Consider the following 24,855-nt stretch of genomic DNA (forward strand, 5'->3'; position numbering starts at 1 on the left):
GCCGAAACGTGCGACACAGCTGGTCATCGCCGCACCCGGAAGTCGCTAATTGCATTACTGATTATTCAATAAAAGATGAGTTGTGGGCACTGCTGTTGGCCCCGTGATCTCAATACTGACGATTGCATGGCACAGATGAATTTTAACCTCTGTGTGCGTCTGTTGGTGAACAAAATGCAAAACATGTGCGTGTTCAGTGTTTTACTTCCTTGGAAGCAGATGTTCGTGTAAACGTACACATGTGAGGCCTGTGTTCTGTGGCTTGTCAATAATTTCTTCTTAGGCAACATTGCCGCAGATCATTGAGCTTGAGAGCTGCATTTCACCGTCCTCACCACTGGAGAGCAGTGGTCTGCCAATTTTGCAAAGGAACTGTTCAATAGTATCCATCCCGAAACGCTTTACAGCTGAGGTTCTTTGGAAGCCGAGTCAATGTTGGTGACATTGAAGGAATCCAGCTGCCAATTTGCACAGGGCAAAGCCCTCACGAACAGTGGCGAGATCATGAGGATACCATGGGTGGGATTCTCCAACCATGGGGGGCTACCTCCAGCATCAAAACGTTTCACTCTGGACTTTGTTGAAGGAAGTCGAGAGTGATTCTCCTACCTGAAGGTGGCTAGCAGGGCCCCAGAGTGCTCCACGCACTCAGCCTGCCGATACGGGGCCGTGCACGTCCGGTCGGGAGTCCGCGCACGCGCATGGCAGAGGCCTTCGGCGGCCGCCCCGCACAACATGGCGCACTCACGACGCGGAGCGGCCCCGAATACATAGGCCCCCCTGCGATCGTGCGCGCCCGCGGAGCGGTGGCCCCCCCCCCCATCGCTAGCCTGGACGTCCCTCAGGCCCCCCATCCCCCCTCCACCCCCCCCACCCACCGGTGAAGAATCACCCCACCCCCCACCAGGGCAGTGGTTAGAACCACGCCATTGGGAACTCGGCCAGTTGCCGTCGGTGAATCGCGGAGGGTATCCTCTGTCAATGGCCCCCTACCCGCGCCGCGTAGGCCACGCGCGCGATTGGCGGCGATTCTCTGGGGACCGGGGAATCGCGGGAGCTTCGTCGCGCCGGTTTTCGCCGTCAACGGCCATTCTCCGCCCCCACGCCAATCGCGATTTCGGCACAGAGACTCAGAGAATCCCGCTACATCTGTTTAGGTGATGGCTGAACGTTAAGTACTGAAACCTCCCTGCATTTATATAACACCCTTTGCGACAGCGGAATGTCCCAACTTGCTTTACAGCCTGTGAAGTACATTTGCAGTGTGGCCACTGTTGTAGGAAAGGTGGAAGCTAATTTGTACACAGCAAGCTCCCAAAGGTGGCCATGTTATGTCCGGGCAAACTTGACGTCACCCCAAACACCCGCATTCCACCACGAACCAGCTCGCGTTCGCCCGTCACCCTGGGAGCTCGCTGACCCGCAGGGTCTCCCGGGTCAAGCAGCACTTTGCGTTTGAAAACCTAGACCTTGATTTCATGTCCCTGCGTGGCCTCGCCCCCCCCCCCTAATCTCTGTAACGTCACCCAGCCCCTCACAACCCCTCTGAGATATCTGCACCCCTCTAATTCTGGCCTCTCGAGCATCCCGACTATAATCGCTCCAGCACTGGGTGGCCGTGCCTCCCGTTGCCTGCGTCCCAACCCCTGGAATTTCCTCCCTAAACCTCTGCCCCTCCACCTTGACTTTGTCCTTCAAGACACTCCTTAAATCCTGCCTCTTTGACCAGACTCTTGGTAATTTGCATGAATACCTCGTTATGTGCCTCGGGTCTTGTTTGATAATGCGCCTGCAAAGCACCTTGGTTGTCACATGAAGGGCGCAATTTGAATATAAGTTGCTGTTGTTACAATCTACTTTTGTGATGTTGATTGAAAGATAGATATTTGACAGGAGACCCAGGAGACCCCCCCCCCCCCCCCGCCCTCAGGCGTATTTACATCCAGGTGAAAGGTCAGACGAGGTGTCAACATAATGTTTCCCTTGAGAGATGCCATCTGTGACTGCGTAGCACTCCCTCTGTACGGCACTGGGAGTGCCAGGCCACGTTATGTGCTCAAATCTCTATATTTCGATATGACTCCCCGACTCTCTGACGCATCGATTGAGCCATGACTGACAGCATACAATAGCTATGTCGGTGTCTCTACCCTTAACAGACCACTGGTTGCACATTCACCACCCAGCATTTGTAGGCAGAAGCCTACTTCTGTGTGGTCTGTGGATCTGCAGGTTAAATGCTGTGTGTCATTAGCATGCCAATACCTTTGAACTCTTCCTCATTTTACTTCCCTAATGTTCTAGTGTTTGCTGATGATGTGGAGATCAAAGCTAGTGACATCGAAACAAACCTGTTGGACTTTAACCTGGTGTTGTAAGTCTTCGTACAGTGTTTGCTGAGGTGGAGAATCTCAGCCAGAATGTTGACAGAACGAATGCAAATATTGTCCTAACCTCTGGGATAGGGAAGTGGGTATCAGCCTGGGTGTTAAGTCGCAACTTCCTCAGTTGCATAGATGTGTTTTCTTTGTGTTCACCAAATAAACTAAACAAACAAACTCAGGGATGAATTAAAAATACATTTTTCCCTGCAGGGTTTCTGCATCAAGGTAAACAGAATCTCAAAGGAAACTTTCAAAGGAAACATCAAAACAATACATCATTAGAGATGGGACGTCCCATTTCCCCGCGGGGCCCACTGGTCACGGAAGGTCTCGATCGCACTGGCGGACACCGCATGCTCCCTTTCCAGGGACACCCGCCAACGAGGAAGAGGGGCAGATAGTCAGGGTGGATGGCCACCCGCTGCCTGGACTTAGTAATGGGCAACTTGGCCAGGCCCAGAAGGAGGCCCAGGAGGAGGTCCTCCACCCTCCCCACCCCGCTCCACACCCGGGTGACTGAAGGTCAAGAGTGTCATAATATACACCAGTATATCATGGTGCAAACACACACACTGATGGACACACAGCGGGACCAATCAACACACACAACACCGCAGCCAATCACCAGTTAGAGCACACTCACTATAAAGACAGAGGGCATCAGTTTTCCCACTCATTCGGGATGCAGCCTCTCAGAAGGACAGAGCTTACTGCTTACAGCACAGATCTTCACCATGTGCTGAGTGCATAGACTGGTTAGGACAGGCATAGGTCTTTAGTTTAATCTAACATCGTGTTAACCCACAGTGAAAGTATGTTCAACAGTTTCTAACTTAATAAAATAGTTGTGGTAGTATGCATTAGGGGTCATGTGGGACTGTGAAGCCGTGATGTCATTGGCTGACAGATCCCGGGTCCTGGTTGGCTGTTGACCTCTAGCTCCGCCCTGAAGGCGGAGTATAAGAACCTGGAGTTCTCCCCCGCAGGCCAGTCTGTTACTGAACTGCGGGGAACAAGTCACGCTTAATAAAGCCTCATCGACTTCATCTCTATTCGTCTCTCGTGAGTCTTTGTGCGCTACAATAGTGTTGCACTATTTTAAGTGTTGGTGACCTGGAGGTGTTCCACGGATCCAAAGCACCCAACACAACAAAGAGTGTGGGGCTGAAGAGTAACAAAAAGAAAGTAACAGATTTTCAGAAAACTAATAAAGGAGTGCAGGCCAGAGCAACTCACATAAGCATGGTCCACGGGCTCCACAAGGCCGCAAAAGATGCAGGCATCTTGGGGGTCTGTGAACCAACGCAACCCACGGTTGTATGGGACTGCAGCGTGCAACACCCAGCAGCCCAATCTCCGAGGATGGGGGGAGGACAGCCGCATAGAGAGCCCTCCACGGGGGCCATCCGCTGTCGGATGGCAGCAAGGCGTGCCCAGGGCATGTCCAGAGGGCGGGCAGAGGCAAGGGAGGTCCAGGGAGGTCCCATCCAGGAATCCCCTCCAGGCCGTGCTGATGGGCACGGGACACATTTCCGTGAGGAAATGCTGATTGCGGGGGCACCGGCGCCCCAGGGAGGGTCCGGGCGTTTGGGGTGGATGTGGAATTCTGTCGGAGCAGGGGTTTCACTCAGAGGCGGGACCACCGCACACCTGAGCATCCTCGAGACCTCGCATTCCATCGGGTCCGAGCACCACCGCTTTAAGGCGTTGGGCGGCGTCGGCCGCGAGCTGGGCGTCCACCAACGCCGAACCCGCCAGTTCAAAATGGGTCATCCAGTCCAGTCCTCGGGCACCCAGTACGCCCCCGATTCCATGTATACAAACACCTTCCAACTGGGACTTGCCTAAACAAGCGGCCTTGATCTAAAAACATCCTTCCCCCACCCCCCACTCAACCCCCCCCCCATCTCCCGGGGCCCCCATCCCCCGGGGCCCCCATCCTTCCCCCCCGATGCCTGTAATCTTCATCAGCCCGACAAACCCTCCAAGATCTCTGCGCACTTCGGATCTTTGGCATCCGACCGATGCCTGATGTGCATCGCTTCGCCATGGCCGGTTGTGCCTTCAGCTGACTAGGCTATAACCCCTGGAATTTCCTCCCTAAACTTCTCCATCTCTTCTCTCTCTCTCACTCTCTCCATCTCTCTCTCGCTCCTCCTTTCAGACCAATATCTTTGGCCAAGCTTCCTGGCCTCCTGTCCACCCAGCTTCTGGCAATGGCTCCGAATCAGACGTTGTTGCTCCGGTGAAGCTCCTGTGAAAGTCGCTAGATAAATGCAATTCGTTGTTAGTGTTGCCAGCGTCCACCATATTGCGAGGACAGGAAGTATGAATTAGTCCCCCCCCCACCCACATTTTGATTCTTCCCTGTACGCAAAGCGGGCTACTGCGTGACGCTGGTGGAAAACCCGATTATAAAGCGACCCACGGGAAAGGGGCAGAGTCCAGCTGTCCCCTCGGCTACAACGCGCCACCTCCCTGGCAATATGGGGCGAGAGTTTAAGGCCAGAGGTCGAGCAGGCCCCCCACCCCGTGCTTATGTAAAATACAGCCTGACAACGTCAGCGTGCTAATCCCACGCCTGACCCGCCGGTCTCCGATATTACGGGGGCCAAAATGGCAGGCCTCCCCCCCCCCCGCCATTTTGAAAACACAAATTGACCAGATATTGAACTTGTTAAAGACACAATTCACTGCAGTTTTTCATTGCCCCCTCCGTTTCCCGGTAGTCTCTTTGGGAAAAACGTTGGCAGTGATTGAGAGCAGGTATGAGGAGGTGGAGGAAAAGGCTGGTAACCAAGTCCATGGCTACATGGCCAACGAAGGTGGCAGAATGTGGATGTCAGTCGCCTGCATGTTTGGGGGGCTGTTTTTAGGCTGACGTAACAAGGAAGGATAGAGAGAAGGGCAGAGGGTCTTACCTTCTGGGGTAGGATCTCCAGAGCGAGATCTCAGTTTGAGTCTTTCGCTTCCACAGAAACCAGAAAAACAAGATTGGAGGAATGGGCTAGAGGCCACTCAATATGCACTGGAGTTACAGAAAACTATCAACAAGTCGCTCCTCGACCTGCATCATCTGGCTTCGGATCAGCACGACCCTCAGGTAACTTTTGTTTTGTTGCCTCTGATAGATGTCAACACAAAACGTCCGTTACAGATAGATACTGCCCCACAGAGTGCGTTACTGATAGATACTGACCCACAGAGTGCGTTACTGATAGATACTGACCCACAGAGTGCGTTACTGATAGATACTGACCCACAGAGTGCGTTACTGATAGATACTGACCCACAGAGTCTGTTACTGATAGATACTGACTCACAGAGTCTGTTACTGATAGATACTGACCCACAGAGTCCGTTACTGATAGATTCTGACCCACAGAGTCCGTTACTGATAGATACTGACTCACAGTGAGCGTTACTGATAGATACTGACCCACAGAGTCCGTTACTGATAGATTCTGACCCACAGAGTGCGTTACTGATAGATACTGACTCACAGAGTGCGTTACTGATAGATACTGACCCACAGAGTGCGTTACTGATAGATACTGACCCACAGAGTGCGTTACTGATAGATACTGACCCACAGAGTGCGTTACTGATAGATACTGACTCACAGAATGCGTTACTGATAGATACTGACCCACAAAGTGCGTTACTGATAGATACTGACCCACAGAGCCCGTTACTGATAGATACTGACCCACAGAGTCTGTTACTGATAGATACTGACCCACAGAGTCCGTTACTGATAGATACTAACCCACAGAGTCCATTACTGATAGATACTGACCCACAGAGCCCGTTACTGATAGATACTGACCCACAGAGTCCGTTACTGATAGATACTGACCAACAGAGTCTGTTACTGATAGATACTGACCCACAGAGTCTGTTACTGATAGACACTGACCCACAGAGTCCGTTACTGATAGACACTGACCCATAGAGTGCGTTACAGATAGATACTGACCCACAGAGAGCGTTACAGATAGATACTGACCCACAGAGCCCGTTACTGATAGATACTGACCCAGAGAGTCTGTTACTGATAGATACTGACCCACAGAGCCCGTTACTGATAGATACTGACCCACAGAGTCTGTTACTGATAGATACTGACCCACAGAGCCCGTTACTGATAGATACTGACCCACAGAGTCTGTTACTGATAGATACTGACCCACAGAGTCCGTTACTGATAGATACTGACCAACAGAGTCTGTTACTGATAGATACTGACCCACAGAGTCCGTTACTGATAGATACTGACCCACAGAGTCCGTTACTGATAGATACTGACCCACAGAGTCCGTTACTGATAGATACTGACCCACAGAGTCCGTTACTGATAGATACTGACCCACAGAGTCTGTTACTGATAGATACTGACCCACAGAGCCCGTTACTGATAGATACTGACCCACAGAGTCTGTTACTGATAGATACTGACCCACAGAGTGCGTTACTGATAGACACTGACCCACAGAGTCTGTTACTGATAGATACTGACCCACAGAGCCCGTTACTGATAGATACTGACCTACAGAGTCCGTTACTGATAGACACTGACCCATAGAGTGCGTTACAGATAGATACTGACCGACAGAGAGCGTTACAGATAGATACTGACCCACAGAGCCCGTTACTGATAGATACTGACCCAGAGAGTCTGTTACTGATAGATACTGACCCACAGAGTCTGTTACTGATAGATACTGACCCACAGAGTGCATTACTGATAAATACTGACCCACAGAGTCCGTTACTGATAGATACTGACCCACAGAGTCTGTTACAGATAGATACTGACCCACAGAGTCTGTTACTGATAGATACTGACCCACAGAGCCCGTTACTGATAGATACTGACCCACAGAGTCTGTTACTGACAGATACTGACCCACAGAGTCCGTTACTGATAGATACTGACCCACAGAGTGCATTACTGATAAATACTGACCCACAGAGTCCGTTACTGATAGATACTGACCCACAGAGTCTGTTACTGATAGATACTGACCCACAGAGTCTGTTACTGATAGATACTGACCCACAGAGCCCGTTACTGATATATACTGACCCACAGAGTCTGTTACTGATAGATACTGACCCACAGAGTCCGTTACTGATAGATACTGACCAACAGAGTCCGTTACTGATAGATACTGACCCACAGAGTCTGTTACTGATAGATACTAACCCACAGAGTCCGTTACTGATAGATACTGACCCACAGAGCCCGTTACTGATAGATACTGACTCACAGACTCCGTTACTGATAGACACTGACTCACAGAGTCTGTTACTGATAGATACTGGCCCACAGAGCCCGTTACTGATAGATACTGACTCACACAGTCCGTTACTGATAGACACTGACTCACAGAGTCTGTTACTGATAGATACTGACTCACAGAGTCCGTTACTGATAGATACTGACCCACAGAGTCCGTTACTGATAGATACTGACTCACAGAGACGGTACTGATATATACTGACCCACAGAGTCTGTTACTGATAGATACTGACCCACAGAGTCTGTTACTGATAGATACTGACCCACAGAGTCCGTTACTGATAGATACTGACTCACAGAGTCCGTTACTGATAGACTCTGACTCACAGAGTCTGTTACTGATAGATACTGACCCACAGAGTCCGTTACTGATAGATACTGACTCACAAAGTCCGTTACTGATATATACTGACCCACAGAGTCTGTTACTGATAGATACTGACCCACAGAGTCTGTTACTGATAGATACTGACCCACAGAGCCCGTTACTGATAGATACTGACCACAGAGTCTGTTACTGATAGATACTGACCCACAGAGTGCGTTACAGATAGATGCTGACCCACAGAGTCCGTTACTGATAGACACTGACCCATAGAGTGCGTTACAGATAGATACTGACCCACAGAGAGCGTTACAGATAGATACTGACCCACAGAGCCCGTTACTGATAGATACTGACCCAGAGAGTCTGTTACTGATAGATACTGACCCACAGAGCCCGTTACTGATAGATACTGACCCACAGAGTCTGTTACTGATAGATACTGACCCACAGAGCCCGTTACTGATAGATACTGACCCACAGAGTCTGTTACTGATAGATACTGACCCACAGAGTCCGTTACTGATAGATACTGACCAACAGAGTCTGTTACTGATAGATACTGACCCACAGAGTCCGTTACTGATAGATACTGACCCACAGAGTCCGTTACTGATAGATACTGACCCACAGAGTCCGTTACTGATAGATACTGACCCACAGAGTCCGTTACTGATAGATACTGACCCACAGAGTCTGTTACTGATAGATACTGACCCACAGAGCCCGTTACTGATAGATACTGACCCACAGAGTCTGTTACTGATAGATACTGACCCACAGAGTGCGTTACTGATAGACACTGACCCACAGAGTCTGTTACTGATAGATACTGACCCACAGAGCCCGTTACTGATAGATACTGACCTACAGAGTCCGTTACTGATAGACACTGACCCATAGAGTGCGTTACAGATAGATACTGACCGACAGAGAGCGTTACAGATAGATACTGACCCACAGAGCCCGTTACTGATAGATACTGACCCAGAGAGTCTGTTACTGATAGATACTGACCCACAGAGTCTGTTACTGATAGATACTGACCCACAGAGTGCATTACTGATAAATACTGACCCACAGAGTCCGTTACTGATAGATACTGACCCACAGAGTCTGTTACAGATAGATACTGACCCACAGAGTCTGTTACTGATAGATACTGACCCACAGAGCCCGTTACTGATAGATACTGACCCACAGAGTCTGTTACTGACAGATACTGACCCACAGAGTCCGTTACTGATAGATACTGACCCACAGAGTGCATTACTGATAAATACTGACCCACAGAGTCCGTTACTGATAGATACTGACCCACAGAGTCTGTTACTGATAGATACTGACCCACAGAGTCTGTTACTGATAGATACTGACCCACAGAGCCCGTTACTGATATATACTGACCCACAGAGTCTGTTACTGATAGATACTGACCCACAGAGTCCGTTACTGATAGATACTGACCAACAGAGTCCGTTACTGATAGATACTGACCCACAGAGTCTGTTACTGATAGATACTAACCCACAGAGTCCGTTACTGATAGATACTGACCCACAGAGCCCGTTACTGATAGATACTGACTCACAGACTCCGTTACTGATAGACACTGACTCACAGAGTCTGTTACTGATAGATACTGGCCCACAGAGCCCGTTACTGATAGATACTGACTCACACAGTCCGTTACTGATAGACACTGACTCACAGAGTCTGTTACTGATAGATACTGACTCACAGAGTCCGTTACTGATAGATACTGACCCACAGAGTCCGTTACTGATAGATACTGACTCACAGAGACGGTACTGATATATACTGACCCACAGAGTCTGTTACTGATAGATACTGACCCACAGAGTCTGTTACTGATAGATACTGACCCACAGAGTCCGTTACTGATAGATACTGACTCACAGAGTCCGTTACTGATAGACTCTGACTCACAGAGTCTGTTACTGATAGATACTGACCCACAGAGTCCGTTACTGATAGATACTGACTCACAAAGTCCGTTACTGATATATACTGACCCACAGAGTCTGTTACTGATAGATACTGACCCACAGAGTCTGTTACTGATAGATACTGACCCACAGAGCCCGTTACTGATAGATACTGACCACAGAGTCTGTTACTGATAGATACTGACCCACAGAGTGCGTTACAGATAGATGCTGACCCACAGAGTCCGTTACTGATAGATACTGACCCACAGAGTCTGTTACTGATAGATACTGACCCACAGAGCCTGTTACTGATAGATACTGACCCACAGAGTCTGTTACTGATAGATACTGACCCACAGTGAGCGTTACTGATAGATACTGACCCACAGAGTCCGTTACTGATAGATACTGACCCACAGAGTCTGTTACTGATAGATACTGACCCACAGAGTCCGTTACTGATAGATATTGACCCACAGAGTGCGTTACTGATAGATACTGACCCACAGAGTCTGTTACTGATAGATACTGACCCACAGAGTGCGTTACTGATCGATACTGACCCACAGAGCCCGTTACTGATAGATACTGACCCACAGAGTCCGTTACTGATAGATACTGACCCACAGAGTGCGTAACTGATAGATACTGACCCACAGAGTGCGCTACTGATCGATACTGACCCACAGAGCCCGTTACCGATAGATACTGACCCACAGAGTCTGTTACTGATAGATACTGACCCACAGAGCCTGTAACTGATAGATACTGACCCACAGAGTGCGTTACTAATAGAGGCTGACCCACAGAGTCTGTTACTGATAGATACTGACCCACAGAGCCCGTTACTGATAGATACTGACCCACAGAGCCTGTTACTGATACATACTGACCCACAGAGTCTGTTACTGATAGATACTGACCCACAGAGTCTGTTACTGATAGATACTGACCCACAGAGTGCGTTACAGATAGATACTGACCCACAGAGTCTGTTACTGATAGATACTGACCCACAGAGTCCGTTACTGATAGATACTGACCCACAGAGCCCGTTACTGATAGATACTGACCCACAGAGTGCGTTACTGATAGATACTGACCCACAGAGCCCGTTACTGATAGATACTGACCCACAGAGCCCGTTACTGATAGATACTGACCCACAGAGCCCGTTACTGATGGATACTGACCCACAGAGTCTGTTACTGATAGATACTGACCCACAGAGCCCGTTACTGATAGATACTGACCCACAGAGTCTGTTACTGATAGATTCTGACCCACAGAGCCCGTTACTGATAGATACTGACCCACAGTGTCTGTTACTGATAGATACTGACCCACAGAGTCTGTTACTGATAGATACTGACCCACAGAGTGTGTTACTGATAGATACTGACCCACAGAGCCCGTTACTGATAGATACTGAGCCACAGCCTCTGTTACTGATAGATACTGACCCACAGAGTGTGTTACTGATAGATACTGACCCACAGAGTCTGTTACTGATAGATACTGACCCACAGTGAGCGTTACTGATAGATACTGACCCACAGAGTCCGTTACTGATAGATACTGACCCACAGAGTCTGTTACTGATAGATACTGACCCACAGCGACCGTTACTGATAGATACTGACCCACAGAGTGCGTTACTGATAGATACTGACCCACAGAGTCCGTTACTGATACATACTGACCCACAGAGACTGTTACTGATAGATACTGACCCACAGAGTCCGTTACTGATAGATACTGACCCACAGAGACTGTTACTGATAGATACTGACCCACAGAGCCCGTTACTGATAGATACTGACCCACAGAGTCTGTTACTGATAGATACTGACCCACAGAGTCTGTTACTGATAGATACTGACCAACAGAGTCTGTTACTGATAGATACTGACCCACAGAGTCCGTTACTGATAGATACTGACCCACAGAGTCCGTTACTGATAGATACTGACCGACAGAGTCCGTTACTGATAGATACTGACCCACAGAGTCCGTTACTGATAGATACTGACCCACAGAGTCTGCTACTGATAGATACTGACCCACAGAGCCCGTTACTGATAGATACTGACCCACAGAGTCTGTTACTGATAGATACTGACCCACAGAGTGCGTTACTGATAGATACTGACCCACAGAGTCTGTTACTGATAGATACTGACCCACAGAGCCCGTTACTGATAGATACTGACCTACAGAGTCCGTTACTGATAGACACTGACCCATAGAGTGCGTTACAGATAGATACTGACCCACAGAGAGCGTTACAGATAGATACTGACCCACAGAGCCCGTTACTGATAGATACTGACCCACAGAGTCTGTTACTGATAGATACTGACCCACAGAGTCTGTTACTGATAGATACTGACCCACAGAGTGCATTACTGATAAATAGTGACCCACAGAGTCCGTTACTGATAGATACTGACCCACAGAGTCTGTTACTGATAGATACTGACCCACAGAGTCTGTTACTGATAGATACTGACCCACAGAGCCCGTTACTGGTAGATACTGACCCACAGAGTCTGTTACTGATAGATACTGACCCACAGAGTCCGTTACTGATAGATACTGACCCACAGAGTGCATTACTGATAAATACTGACCCACAGAGTCCGTTACTGATAGATACTGACCCACAGAGTCCGTTACTGATAGATACTGACCCACAGAGTCTGTTACTGATAGATACTGACCCACAGAGCCCGTTACTGATAGATACTGACCCACAGAGTCTGTTACTGATAGATACTGACCCACAGAGTCCGTTACTAATAGATACTGACCCACAGAGTCCGTTACTGATAGATACTGACCCACAGAGTCTGTTACTGATAGATACTGACCCACAGAGTCTGTTACTGATAGATACTGACCCACAGAGTCCGTTACTGATAGATACTGACCCACAGAGTGCATTACTGATAAATACTGACCCACAGAGTCCGTTACTGATAGATACTGACCCACAGAGTCCGTTACTGATAGATACTGACCCACAGAGTCTGTTACTGATAGATACTGACCCACAGAGCCCGTTACTGATAGATACTGACCCACAGAGTCTGTTACTGATAGATACTGACCCACAGAGTCCGTTACTAATAGATACTGACCCACAGAGTCCGTTACTGATAGATACTGACCCACAGAGCCCGTTACTGATAGATACTGACCCACAGAGTCTGTTACTGATAGATACTGACCCACAGAGTCCGTTACTAATAGATACTGACCCACAGAGTCCGTTACTGATAGATACTGACCCACAGAGTCCGTTACTAATAGATACTGACCCACAGAGCCCGTTACTGATAGATACTGACCCACAGAGTGCGTTACTGATAGATACTGACCCACAGAGCCCGTTGCTGATAGATACTGACCCACAGAGCCCGTTACTGATAGATACTGACCCACAGAGCCCGTTACTGATGGATACTGACCCACAGAGTCTGTTACTGATAGATACTGACCCACAGAGTCTGTTACTGATAGATACTGACCCACAGAGTCCGTTACTGATAGATACTGACTCACAGAGTCCATTACTGATAGATACTGACCCACAGAGTGTGTTACTGATAGATACTGACCCACAGAGCCCGTTACTGATAGATACTGAGCCACAGCCTCTGTTACTGATAGATACTGACCCACAGAGTGTGTTACTGATAGATACTGACCCACAGAGTCTGTTACTGATAGATACTGACCCACAGTGAGCGTTACTGATAGATACTGACCCACAGAGTCCGTTACTGATAGATACTGACCCACAGAGTCTGTTACTGATAGATACTGACCCACAGCGACCGTTACTGATAGATACTGACCCACAGAGTGCGTTACTGATAGATACTGACCCACAGAGTCCGTTACTGATACATACTGACCCACAGAGACTGTTACTGATAGATACTGACCCACAGAGTCCGTTACTGATAGATACTGACCCACAGAGACTGTTACTGATAGATACTGACCCACAGAGCCCGTTACTGATAGATACTGACCCACAGAGTCTGTTACTGATAGATACTGACCCACAGAGTCTGTTACTGATAGATACTGACCAACAGAGTCTGTTACTGATAGATACTGACCCACAGAGTCCGTTACTGATAGATACTGACCCACAGAGTCCGTTACTGATAGATACTGACCGACAGAGTCCGTTACTGATAGATACTGACCCACAGAGTCCGTTACTGATAGATACTGACCCACAGAGTCTGCTACTGATAGATACTGACCCACAGAGCCCGTTACTGATAGATACTGACCCACAGAGTCTGTTACTGATAGATACTGACCCACAGAGTGCGTTACTGATAGATACTGACCCACAGAGTCTGTTACTGATAGATACTGACCCACAGAGCCCGTTACTGATAGATACTGACCTACAGAGTCCGTTACTGATAGACACTGACCCATAGAGTGCGTTACAGATAGATACTGACCCACAGAGAGCGTTACAGATAGATACTGACCCACAGAGCCCGTTACTGATAGATACTGACCCACAGAGTCTGTTACTGATAGATACTGACCCACAGAGTCTGTTACTGATAGATACTGACCCACAGAGTGCATTACTGATAAATAGTGACCCACAGAGTCCGTTACTGATAGATACTGACCCACAGAGTCTGTTACTGATAGATACTGACCCACAGAGTCTGTTACTGATAGATACTGACCCACAGAGCCCGTTACTGATAGATACTGACCCACAGAGTCTGTTACTGATAGATACTGACCCACAGAGTCCGTTACTGATAGATACTGACCCACAGAGTGCATTACTGATAAATACTGACCCACAGAGTCCGTTACTGATAGATACTGACCCACAGAGTCCGTTACTGATAGATACTGACCCACAGAGTCTGTTACTGATAGATACTGACCCACAGAGCCCGTTACTGATAGATACTGACCCACAGAGTCTGTTACTGATAGATACTGACCCACAGAGTCCGTTACTAATAGATACTGACCCACAGAGTCCGTTACTGATAGATACTGACCCACAGAGTCTGTTACTGATAGATACTGACCCACAGAGTCTGTTACTGATAGATACTGACCCACAGAGTCCGTTACTGATAGATACTGACCCACAGAGTGCATTACTGATAAATACTGACCCACAGAGTCCGTTACTGATAGATACTGACCCACAGAGTCCGTTACTGATAGATACTGACCCACAGAGTCTGTTACTGATAGATACTGACCCACAGAGCCCGTTACTGATAGATACTGACCCACAGAGTCTGTTACTGATAGATACTGACCCACAGAGTCCGTTACTAATAGATACTGACCCACAGAGTCCGTTACTGATAGATACTGACCCACAGAGCCCGTTACTGATAGATACTGACCCACAGAGTCTGTTACTGATAGATACTGACCCACAGAGTCCGTTACTAATAGATACTGACCCACAGAGTCCGTTACTGATAGATACTGACCCACAGAGTCCGTTACTAATAGATACTGACCCACAGAGCCCGTTACTGATAGATACTGACCCACAGAGTGCGTTACTGATAGATACTGACCCACAGAGCCCGTTGCTGATAGATACTGACCCACAGAGCCCGTTACTGATAGATACTGACCCACAGAGCCCGTTACTGATGGATACTGACCCACAGAGTCTGTTACTGATAGATACTGACCCACAGAGTCTGTTACTGATAGATACTGACCCACAGAGCCCGTTACTGATAGATACTGACCCACAGAGCCCGTTACTGATGGATACTGACCCACAGAGTGTGTTACTGATAGATACTGACCCACAGAGTCTGTTACTGATAGATACTGACCCACAGTGAGCGTTACTGATAGATACTGACCCACAGAGTCCGTTACTGATAGATACTGACCCACAGAGTCTGTTACTGATAGATACTGACCCACAGCGACCGTTACTGATAGATACTGCCCCACAGAGTGCGTTACTGATAGATACTGACCCACAGAGTCCGTTACTGATACATACTGACCCACAGAGACTGTTACTGATAGATGCTGACCCACAGAGTCCGTTACTGATAGATACTGACCCACAGAGACTGTTACTGATAGATACTGACCCACAGAGCCCGTTACTGATAGATACTGACCCACAGAGTCTGTTACTGATAGATACTGACCCACAGAGTCTGTTACTGATAGATACTGACCAACAGAGTCTGTTACTGATAGATACTGACCCACAGAGTCCGTTACTGATAGATACTGACCCACAGAGTCCGTTACTGATAGATACTGACCGACAGAGTCCGTTACTGATAGATACTGACCCACAGAGTCCGTTACTGATAGATACTGACCCACAGAGTCTGCTACTGATAGATACTGACCCACAGAGCCCGTTACTGATAGATACTGACCCACAGAGTCTGTTACTGATAGATACTGACCCACAGAGTGCGTTACTGATAGATACTGACCCACAGAGTCTGTTACTGATAGATACTGACCCACAGAGCCCGTTACTGACAGATACTGACCTACAGAGTCCGTTACTGATAGACACTGACCCATAGAGTGCGTTACAGATAGATACTGACCCAAACAAAGAACAAAGAACAAAGAAATGTACAGCACAGGAACAGGCCCTTCGGCCCTCCAAGCCCGTGCCGACCATACTGCCCGACTAAACTACAATCTTCTACACTTCCTGGGTCCGTATCCTTCTATTCCCATCCTATTCATATATTTGTCAAGATGCCCCTTAAATGTCCCTATCGTCCCTGCCTCCACTACCTCCTCCGGTAGTGAGTTCCAGGCACCCACTACCCTCTGCGTAAAAAACTTGCCTCGTACATCTACTCTAAACTTTGCCCCTCTCACCTTAAACCTATGCCCCCTAGTAATTGACCCCTCTACCCTGGGGAAAAGCCTCTGACTATCCACTCTGTCTATGCCCCTCATAATTTTGTATACCTCTATCAGGTCGCCCCTCAACCTCCTTCGTTCCAGTGAGAACAAACCGAGTTTATTCAATCGCTCCTCATAGCTTATGCCCTCCATACCAGGCAACATTCTGGTAAATCTCTTCTGCACCCTCTCTAAAGCCTCCACATCCTTCTGGTAGTGTGGCGACCAGAATTGAACACTATACTCCAAGTGTGGCCTAACTAAGGTTCTATACAGCTGCAACATGACTTGCCAATTCTTATACTCAATGCCCCGGCCAATGAAGGCAAGCATGCCGTATGCCTTCTTGACTACCTTCTCCACCTGTGTAGCCCCTTTCAGTGATCTGTGGACCTGTACTCCTAGATCTCTTTGACTTTCAATACTCTTGAGGGTTCTACCATTCACTGTATATTCCCTACCTGCATTAGCCCTTCCAAAATGCATTACCTCACATTTGTCCAGGTTAAACTCCATCTGCCATCTCTCCGCCCAAGTCTCCAGACAATCTAAATCCTGCTGTATCCTCAGACAGTCCTCATCGCTATCCGCAATTCCACCAACCTTTGTGTCGTCTGCAAACTTACTAATCAGACCAGTTACATTTTCCTCCAAATCATTTATATATACTACAAAGAGCAAAGGTCCCAGCACTGATCCCTGTGGAACACCACTGGTCACAGCCCTCCAATTAGAAAAGCATCCCTCCATTGCTACCCTCTGCCTTCTATGGCCTAGCCAGTTCTGTATCCACCTTGCCAGTTCACCCCTGATCCCGTGTGACTTCACCTTTTGTACCAGTCTACCATGAGGGACCTTGTCAAAGGCCTTACTGAAGTCCATATAGACAACATCTACTGCCCTACCTGCATCAATCATCTTAGTGACCTCCTCGAAAAACTCTATCAAGTTAGTGAGACACGACCTCCCCTTCACAAAACCGTGCTGCCTCTCACTAATACGTCCATTTGCTTCCAAATGGGAGTAGATCCTGTCTCGAAGAATTCTCTCCAGTAATTTCCCTACCACTGAAGTAAGGCTCACCGGCCTGTAGTTCCCGGGATTATCCCTGCCACCCTTCTTAAACAGAGGAACAACATTGGCTATTCTCCAGTCCTCCGGGACATCCCCTGAAGACAGCGAGGATCCAAAGATTTCTGTCAAGGCCTCAGCAATTTCCTCTCCAGCCTCCTTCAGTATTCTGGGGTAGATCCCATCCGGCCCTGGGGACTTATCTACCTTAATATTTTTTAAGACACCCAACACCTCGTCTTTTTGGATCACAATGTGACCCAGGCTATCTACACCCCCTTCTCCAGACTCAACATCTACCAATTCCTTCTCTTTGGTGAATACTGATGCAAAGTATTCATTTAGTACCTCGCCCATTTCCTCTGGCTCCACACATAGATTCCCTTGCCTATCCTTCAGTGGGCCAACCCTTTCCCTGGCTACCCTCTTACTTTTTATGTAAGTGTAAAAAGCCTTGGGATTTTCCTTAACCCTATTTGCCAATGCCTTTTCATGACCCCTTCTAGCCCTCCTGACTCCTTGCTTAAGTTCCTTCCTACTTTCCTTATATGCCACACAGGCTTCGTCTGTTCCCAGACTTTTAGCCCTGACAAATGCCTCCTTTTTCTTTTTGACGAGGCCTACAATATCACTCGTCATCCAAGGTTCCCGAAAATTGCCGTATTTATCTTTCTTCCTCACAGGAACATGCCTGTCCTGTATTCCTTTCAACTGACACTTGAAAGCCTCCCACATGTCAGATGTTGATTTGCCCTCAAACATCCGCCCCCAATCTATGTTCTTCAGTTCCCGCCTAATATTGTTATAATATTGTCCCACAGAGAGCCTTACAGATAGATACTGACCCACAGAGCCCGTTACTGATAGATACTGACCCACAGAGTCTGTTACTGATAGATACTGACCCACAGAGTCTGTTACTGATAGATACTGACCCACAGAGTGCATTACTGATAAATAGTGACCCACAGAGTCCGTTACTGATAGTTACTGACCCACAGAGTCTGTTACTGATAGATACTGACCCACAGAGTCTGTTACTGATAGATACTGACCCACAGAGCCCGTTACTGATAGATACTGACCCACAGAGTCTGTTACTGATAGATACTGACCCACAGAGTCCGTTACTGATAGATACTGACCCACAGAGTGCATTACTGATAAATACTGACCCACAGAGTCCGTTACTGATAGATACTGACCCACAGAGTCCGTTACTGATAGATACTGACCCACAGAGTCTGTTACTGATAGATACTGACCCACAGAGCCCGTTACTGATAGATACTGACCCACAGAGTCTGTTACTGATAGATACTGACCCACAGAGTCCGTTACTAATAGATACTGACCCACAGAATCCGTTACTGATAGATACTGACCCACAGAGTCTGTTACTGATAGATACTGACCCACAGAGTCTGTTACTGATAGATACTGACCCACAGAGTCCGTTACTGATAGATACTGACCCACAGAGTGCATTACTGATAAATACTGACCCACAGAGTCCGTTACTGATAGATACTGACCCACAGAGTCCGTTACTGATAGATACTGACCCACAGAGTCTGTTACTGATAGATACTGACCCACAGAGCCCGTTACTGATAGATACTGACCCACAGAGTCTGTTACTGATAGATACTGACCCACAGAGTCCGTTACTAATAGATACTGACCCACAGAGTCCGTTACTGATAGATACTGACCCACAGAGCCCGTTACTGATAGATACTGACCCACAGAGTCTGTTACTGATAGATACTGACCCACAGAGTCCGTTACTAATAGATACTGACCCACAGAGTCCGTTACTGATAGATACTGACCCACAGAGTCCGTTACTAATAGATACAGACCCACAGAGCCCGTTACTGATAGATACTGACCCACAGAGTGCGTTACTGATAGATACTGACCCACAGAGCCCGTTGCTGATAGATACTGACCCACAGAGCCCGTTACTGATAGATACTGACCCACAGAGCCCGTTACTGATGGATACTGACCCACAGAGTCTGTTACTGATAGATACTGACCCACAGAGTCTGTTACTGATAGATACTGACCCACAGAGTCCGTTACTGATAGATACTGACTCACAGAGTCCATTACTGATAGATACTGACCCACAGAGTCTGTTACTGATAGATACTGACCCACAGAGCCCGTTACTGATAGATACTGACTCACAAAGTCCGTTACTGATATATACTGACCCACAGAGTCTGTTACTGATAGATACTGACCCACAGAGTCTGTTACTGATACATACTGACCCACAGAGCCCGTTACTGATAGATACTGACCCACAGAGTGTGTTACTGATAGATACTGACCCACAGAGTGTGTTACTGATAGATACTTACCCACAGAGTCCGTTACTGATAGATACTGACCCACAGAGCCCGTTACTGATAGATACTGACCCACAGAGTCTGTTACTGATAGATACTGACCCACAGAGTCCGTTACTAATAGATACTGACCCACAGAGTCCGTTACTGATAGATACTGACCCACAGAGCCCGTTACTGATAGATACTGACCCACAGAGTCTGTTACTGATAGATACTGACCCACAGAGTCCGTTACTAATAGATACTGACCCACAGAGTCCGTTACTGATAGATACTGACCCACAGAGTCCGTTACTAATAGATACTGACCCACAGAGCCCGTTACTGATAGATACTGACCCACAGAGTGCGTTACTGATAGATACTGACCCACAGAGCCCGTTGCTGATAGATACTGACCCACAGAGCCCGTTACTGATAGATACTGACCCACAGAGCCCGTTACTGATGGATACTGACCCACAGAGTCTGTTACTGATAGATACTGACCCACAGAGTCTGTTACTGATAGATACTGACCCATAGAGTCCGTTACTGATAGATACTGACTCACAGAGTCCATTACTGATAGATACTGACCCACAGAGTCTGTTACTGATAGATACTGACCCACAGAGCCCGTTACTGATAGATACTGACTCACAAAGTCCGTTACTGATATATACTGACCCACAGAGTCTGTTACTGATAGATACTGACCCACAGAGTCTGTTACTGATACATACTGACCCACAGAGCCCGTTACTGATAGATACTGACCCACAGAGTGTGTTACTGATAGATACTGACCCACAGAGTGTGTTACTGATAGATACTTACCCACAGAGTCCGTTACTGATAGATACTGACCCACAGAGCCCGTTACTGATAGATACTGACCCACAGAGTCTGTTACTGATAGATACTGACCCACAGAGTCCGTTACTAATAGATACTGACCCACAGAGTCCGTTACTGATAGATACTGACCCACAGAGTCCGTTACTAATAGATACTGACCCACAGAGCCCGTTACTGATAGATACTGACCCACAGAGTGCGTTACTGATAGATACTGACCCACAGAGCCCGTTGCTGATAGATACTGACCCACAGAGCCCGTTACTGATAGATACTGACCCACAGAGCCCGTTACTGATGGATACTGACCCACAGAGTCTGTTACTGATAGATACTGACCCACAGAGTCTGTTACTGATAGATACTGACCCACAGAGTCCGTTACTGATAGATACTGACTCACAGAGTCCATTACTGATAGATACTGACCCACAGAGTCTGTTACTGATAGATACTGACCCACAGAGCCCGTTACTGATAGATACTGACTCACAAAGTCCGTTACTGATATATACTGACCCACAGAGTCTGTTACTGATAGATACTGACCCACAGAGTCTGTTACTGATACATACTGACCCACAGAGCCCGTTACTGATAGATACTGACCCACAGAGTGTGTTACTGATAGATACTGACCCACAGAGTGTGTTACTGATAGATACTGACCCACAGAGTCCGTTACTGATAGATACTGACCCACAGAGCCCGTTACTGATAGATACTGACCCACAGAGTGCGTTACTGATAGATACTGACCCACAGAGCCCGTTACTGATAGATACTGACCCACAGAGCCCGTTACTGATAGATACTGACCCACAGAGCCCGTTACTGATGGATACTGACCCACAGAGTCTGTTACTGATAGATACTGACCCACAGAGCCCGTTACTGATAGATACTGACCCACAGAGTCTGTTACTGATAGATTCTGACCCACAGAGCCCGTTACTGATAGATACTGACCCACAGAGTCTGTTACTGATAGATACTGACCCACAGAGTCTGTTACTGATAGATACTGACCCACAGAGTGTGTTACTGATAGATACGGACCCACAGAGCCCGTTACTGATAGATACTGAGCCACAGCCTCTGTTACTGATAGATACTGACCCACAGAGTGTGTTACTGATAGATACTGACCCACAGAGTCTGTTACTGATAGATACTGACCCACAGTGAGCGTTACTGATAGATACTGACCCACAGAGTCCGTTACTGATAGATACTGACCCACAGATTCTGTTACTGATAGATACTGACCCACAGCGACCGTTACTGATAGATACTGACCCACAGAGTGCGTTACTGATAGATACTGACCCACAGAGTCCGTTACTGATACATACTGACCCACAGAGCCTGTTACTGATAGATACTGACCCACAGAGTCCGTTACTGATAGATACTGACCCACAGAGACTGTTACTGATAGATACTGACCCACAGAGCCCGTTACTGATAGATACTGACCCACAGAGTCTGTTACTGATAGATACTGACCCACAGAGTCTGTTACTGATAGATACTGACCAACAGAGTCTGTTACTGATAGATACTGACCCACAGAGTCCGTTACTGATAGATACTGACCCACAGAGTCCGTTACTGATAGATACTGACCGACAGAGTCCGTTACTGATAGATACTGACCCACAGAGTCCGTTACTGATAGATACTGACCCACAGAGTCTGCTACTGATAGATACTGACCCACAGAGCCCGTTACTGATAGATACTGACCCACAGAGTCTGTTACTGATAGATACTGACCCACAGAGTGCGTTACTGATAGATACTGACCCACAGAGTCTGTTACTGATAGATACTGACCCACAGAGCCCGTTACTGATAGATACTGACCTACAGAGTCCGTTACTGATAGACACTGACCCATAGAGTGCGTTACAGATAGATACTGACCCACAGAGAGCGTTACAGATAGATACTGACCCACAGAGCCCGTTACTGATAGATACTGACCCACAGAGTCTGTTACTGATAGATACTGACCCACAGAGTCTGTTACTGATAGATACTGACCCACAGAGTGCATTACTGATAAATAGTGACCCACAGAGTCCGTTACTGATAGATACTGACCCACAGAGTCTGTTACTGATAGATACTGACCCACAGAGTCTGTTACTGATAGATACTGACCCACAGAGCCCGTTACTGATAGATACTGACCCACAGAGTCTGTTACTGATAGATACTGACCCACAGAGTCCGTTACTGATAGATACTGACCCACAGAGTGCATTACTGATAAATACTGACCCACAGAGTCCGTTACTGATAGATACTGACCCACAGAGTCCGTTACTGATAGATACTGACCCACAGAGTCTGTTACTGATAGATACTGACCCACAGAGCCCGTTACTGATAGATACTGACCCACAGAGTCTGTTACTGATAGATACTGACCCACAGAGTCCGTTACTAATAGATACTGACCCACAGAGTCCGTTACTGATAGATACTGACCCACAGAGTCTGTTACTGATAGATACTGACCCACAGAGTCTGTTACTGATAGATACTGACCCACAGAGTCCGTTACTGATAGATACTGACCCACAGAGTGCATTACTGATGAATACTGACCCACAGAGTCCGTTACTGATAGATACTGACCCACAGAGTCCGTTACTGATAGATACTGACCCACAGAGTCTGTTACTGATAGATACTGACCCACAGAGCCCGTTACTGATAGATACTGACCCACAGAGTCTGTTACTGATAGATACTGACCCACAGAGTCCGTTACTAATAGATACTGACCCACAGAGTCCGTTACTGATAGATACTGACCCACAGAGCCCGTTACTGATAGATACTGACCCACAGAGTCTGTTACTGATAGATACTGACCCACAGAGTCCGTTACTAATAGATACTGACCCACAGAGTCCGTTACTGATAGATACTGACCCACAGAGTCCGTTACTAATAGATACTGACCCACAGAGCCCGTTACTGATAGATACTGACCCACAGAGTGCGTTACTGATAGATACTGACCCACAGAGCCCGTTGCTGATAGATACTGACCCACAGAGCCCGTTACTGATAGATACTGACCCACAGAGCCCGTTACTGATGGATACTGACCCACAGAGTCTGTTACTGATAGATACTGACCCACAGAGTCTGTTACTGATAGATACTGACCCACAGAGTCCGTTACTGATAGATACTGACTCACAGAGTCCATTACTGATAGATACTGACCCACAGAGTCGGTTACTGATAGATACTGACCCACAGAGCCCGTTACTGATAGATACTGACTCACAAAGTCCGTTACTGATATATACTGACCCACAGAGTCTGTTACTGATAGATACTGACCCACAGAGTCTGTTACTGATACATACTGACCCGCAGAGCCCGTTACTGATAGATACTGACCCACAGAGTGTGTTACTGATAGATACTGACCCACAGAGTGTGTTACTGATAGATACTGACCCACAGAGTCCGTTACTGATAGATACTGACCCACAGAGCCCGTTACTGATAGATACTGACCCACAGAGTCTGTTACTGATAGATACTGACCCACAGAGTCCGTTACTAATAGATACTGACCCACAGAGTCCGTTACTGATAGATACTGACCCACAGAGTCCGTTACTAATAGATACTGACCCACAGAGCC

General features: G+C 47.6%; 1 protein-coding gene across 1 annotated transcript in view; it reads left to right on the top strand.

Annotated features, from left to right (window-relative positions):
* The window catches only part of LOC140404026 (ferritin, lower subunit-like), a 133,319-nt gene that overhangs the window by 12,061 nt on the left and 96,403 nt on the right, over positions 1-24,855 (top strand). Inside the window, exon 3 of the mRNA XM_072492367.1 lies at positions 5,362-5,487. Coding sequence (XP_072348468.1) covers positions 5,362-5,487 — 126 coding nt within the window. The remainder of the gene's footprint in view (positions 1-5,361; positions 5,488-24,855) is intronic.

This window comes from Scyliorhinus torazame, chromosome 29 (genome assembly GCF_047496885.1).
Source record: "Scyliorhinus torazame isolate Kashiwa2021f chromosome 29, sScyTor2.1, whole genome shotgun sequence".
In the NCBI taxonomy this organism is placed as follows: domain Eukaryota; kingdom Metazoa; phylum Chordata; class Chondrichthyes; order Carcharhiniformes; family Scyliorhinidae; genus Scyliorhinus; species Scyliorhinus torazame.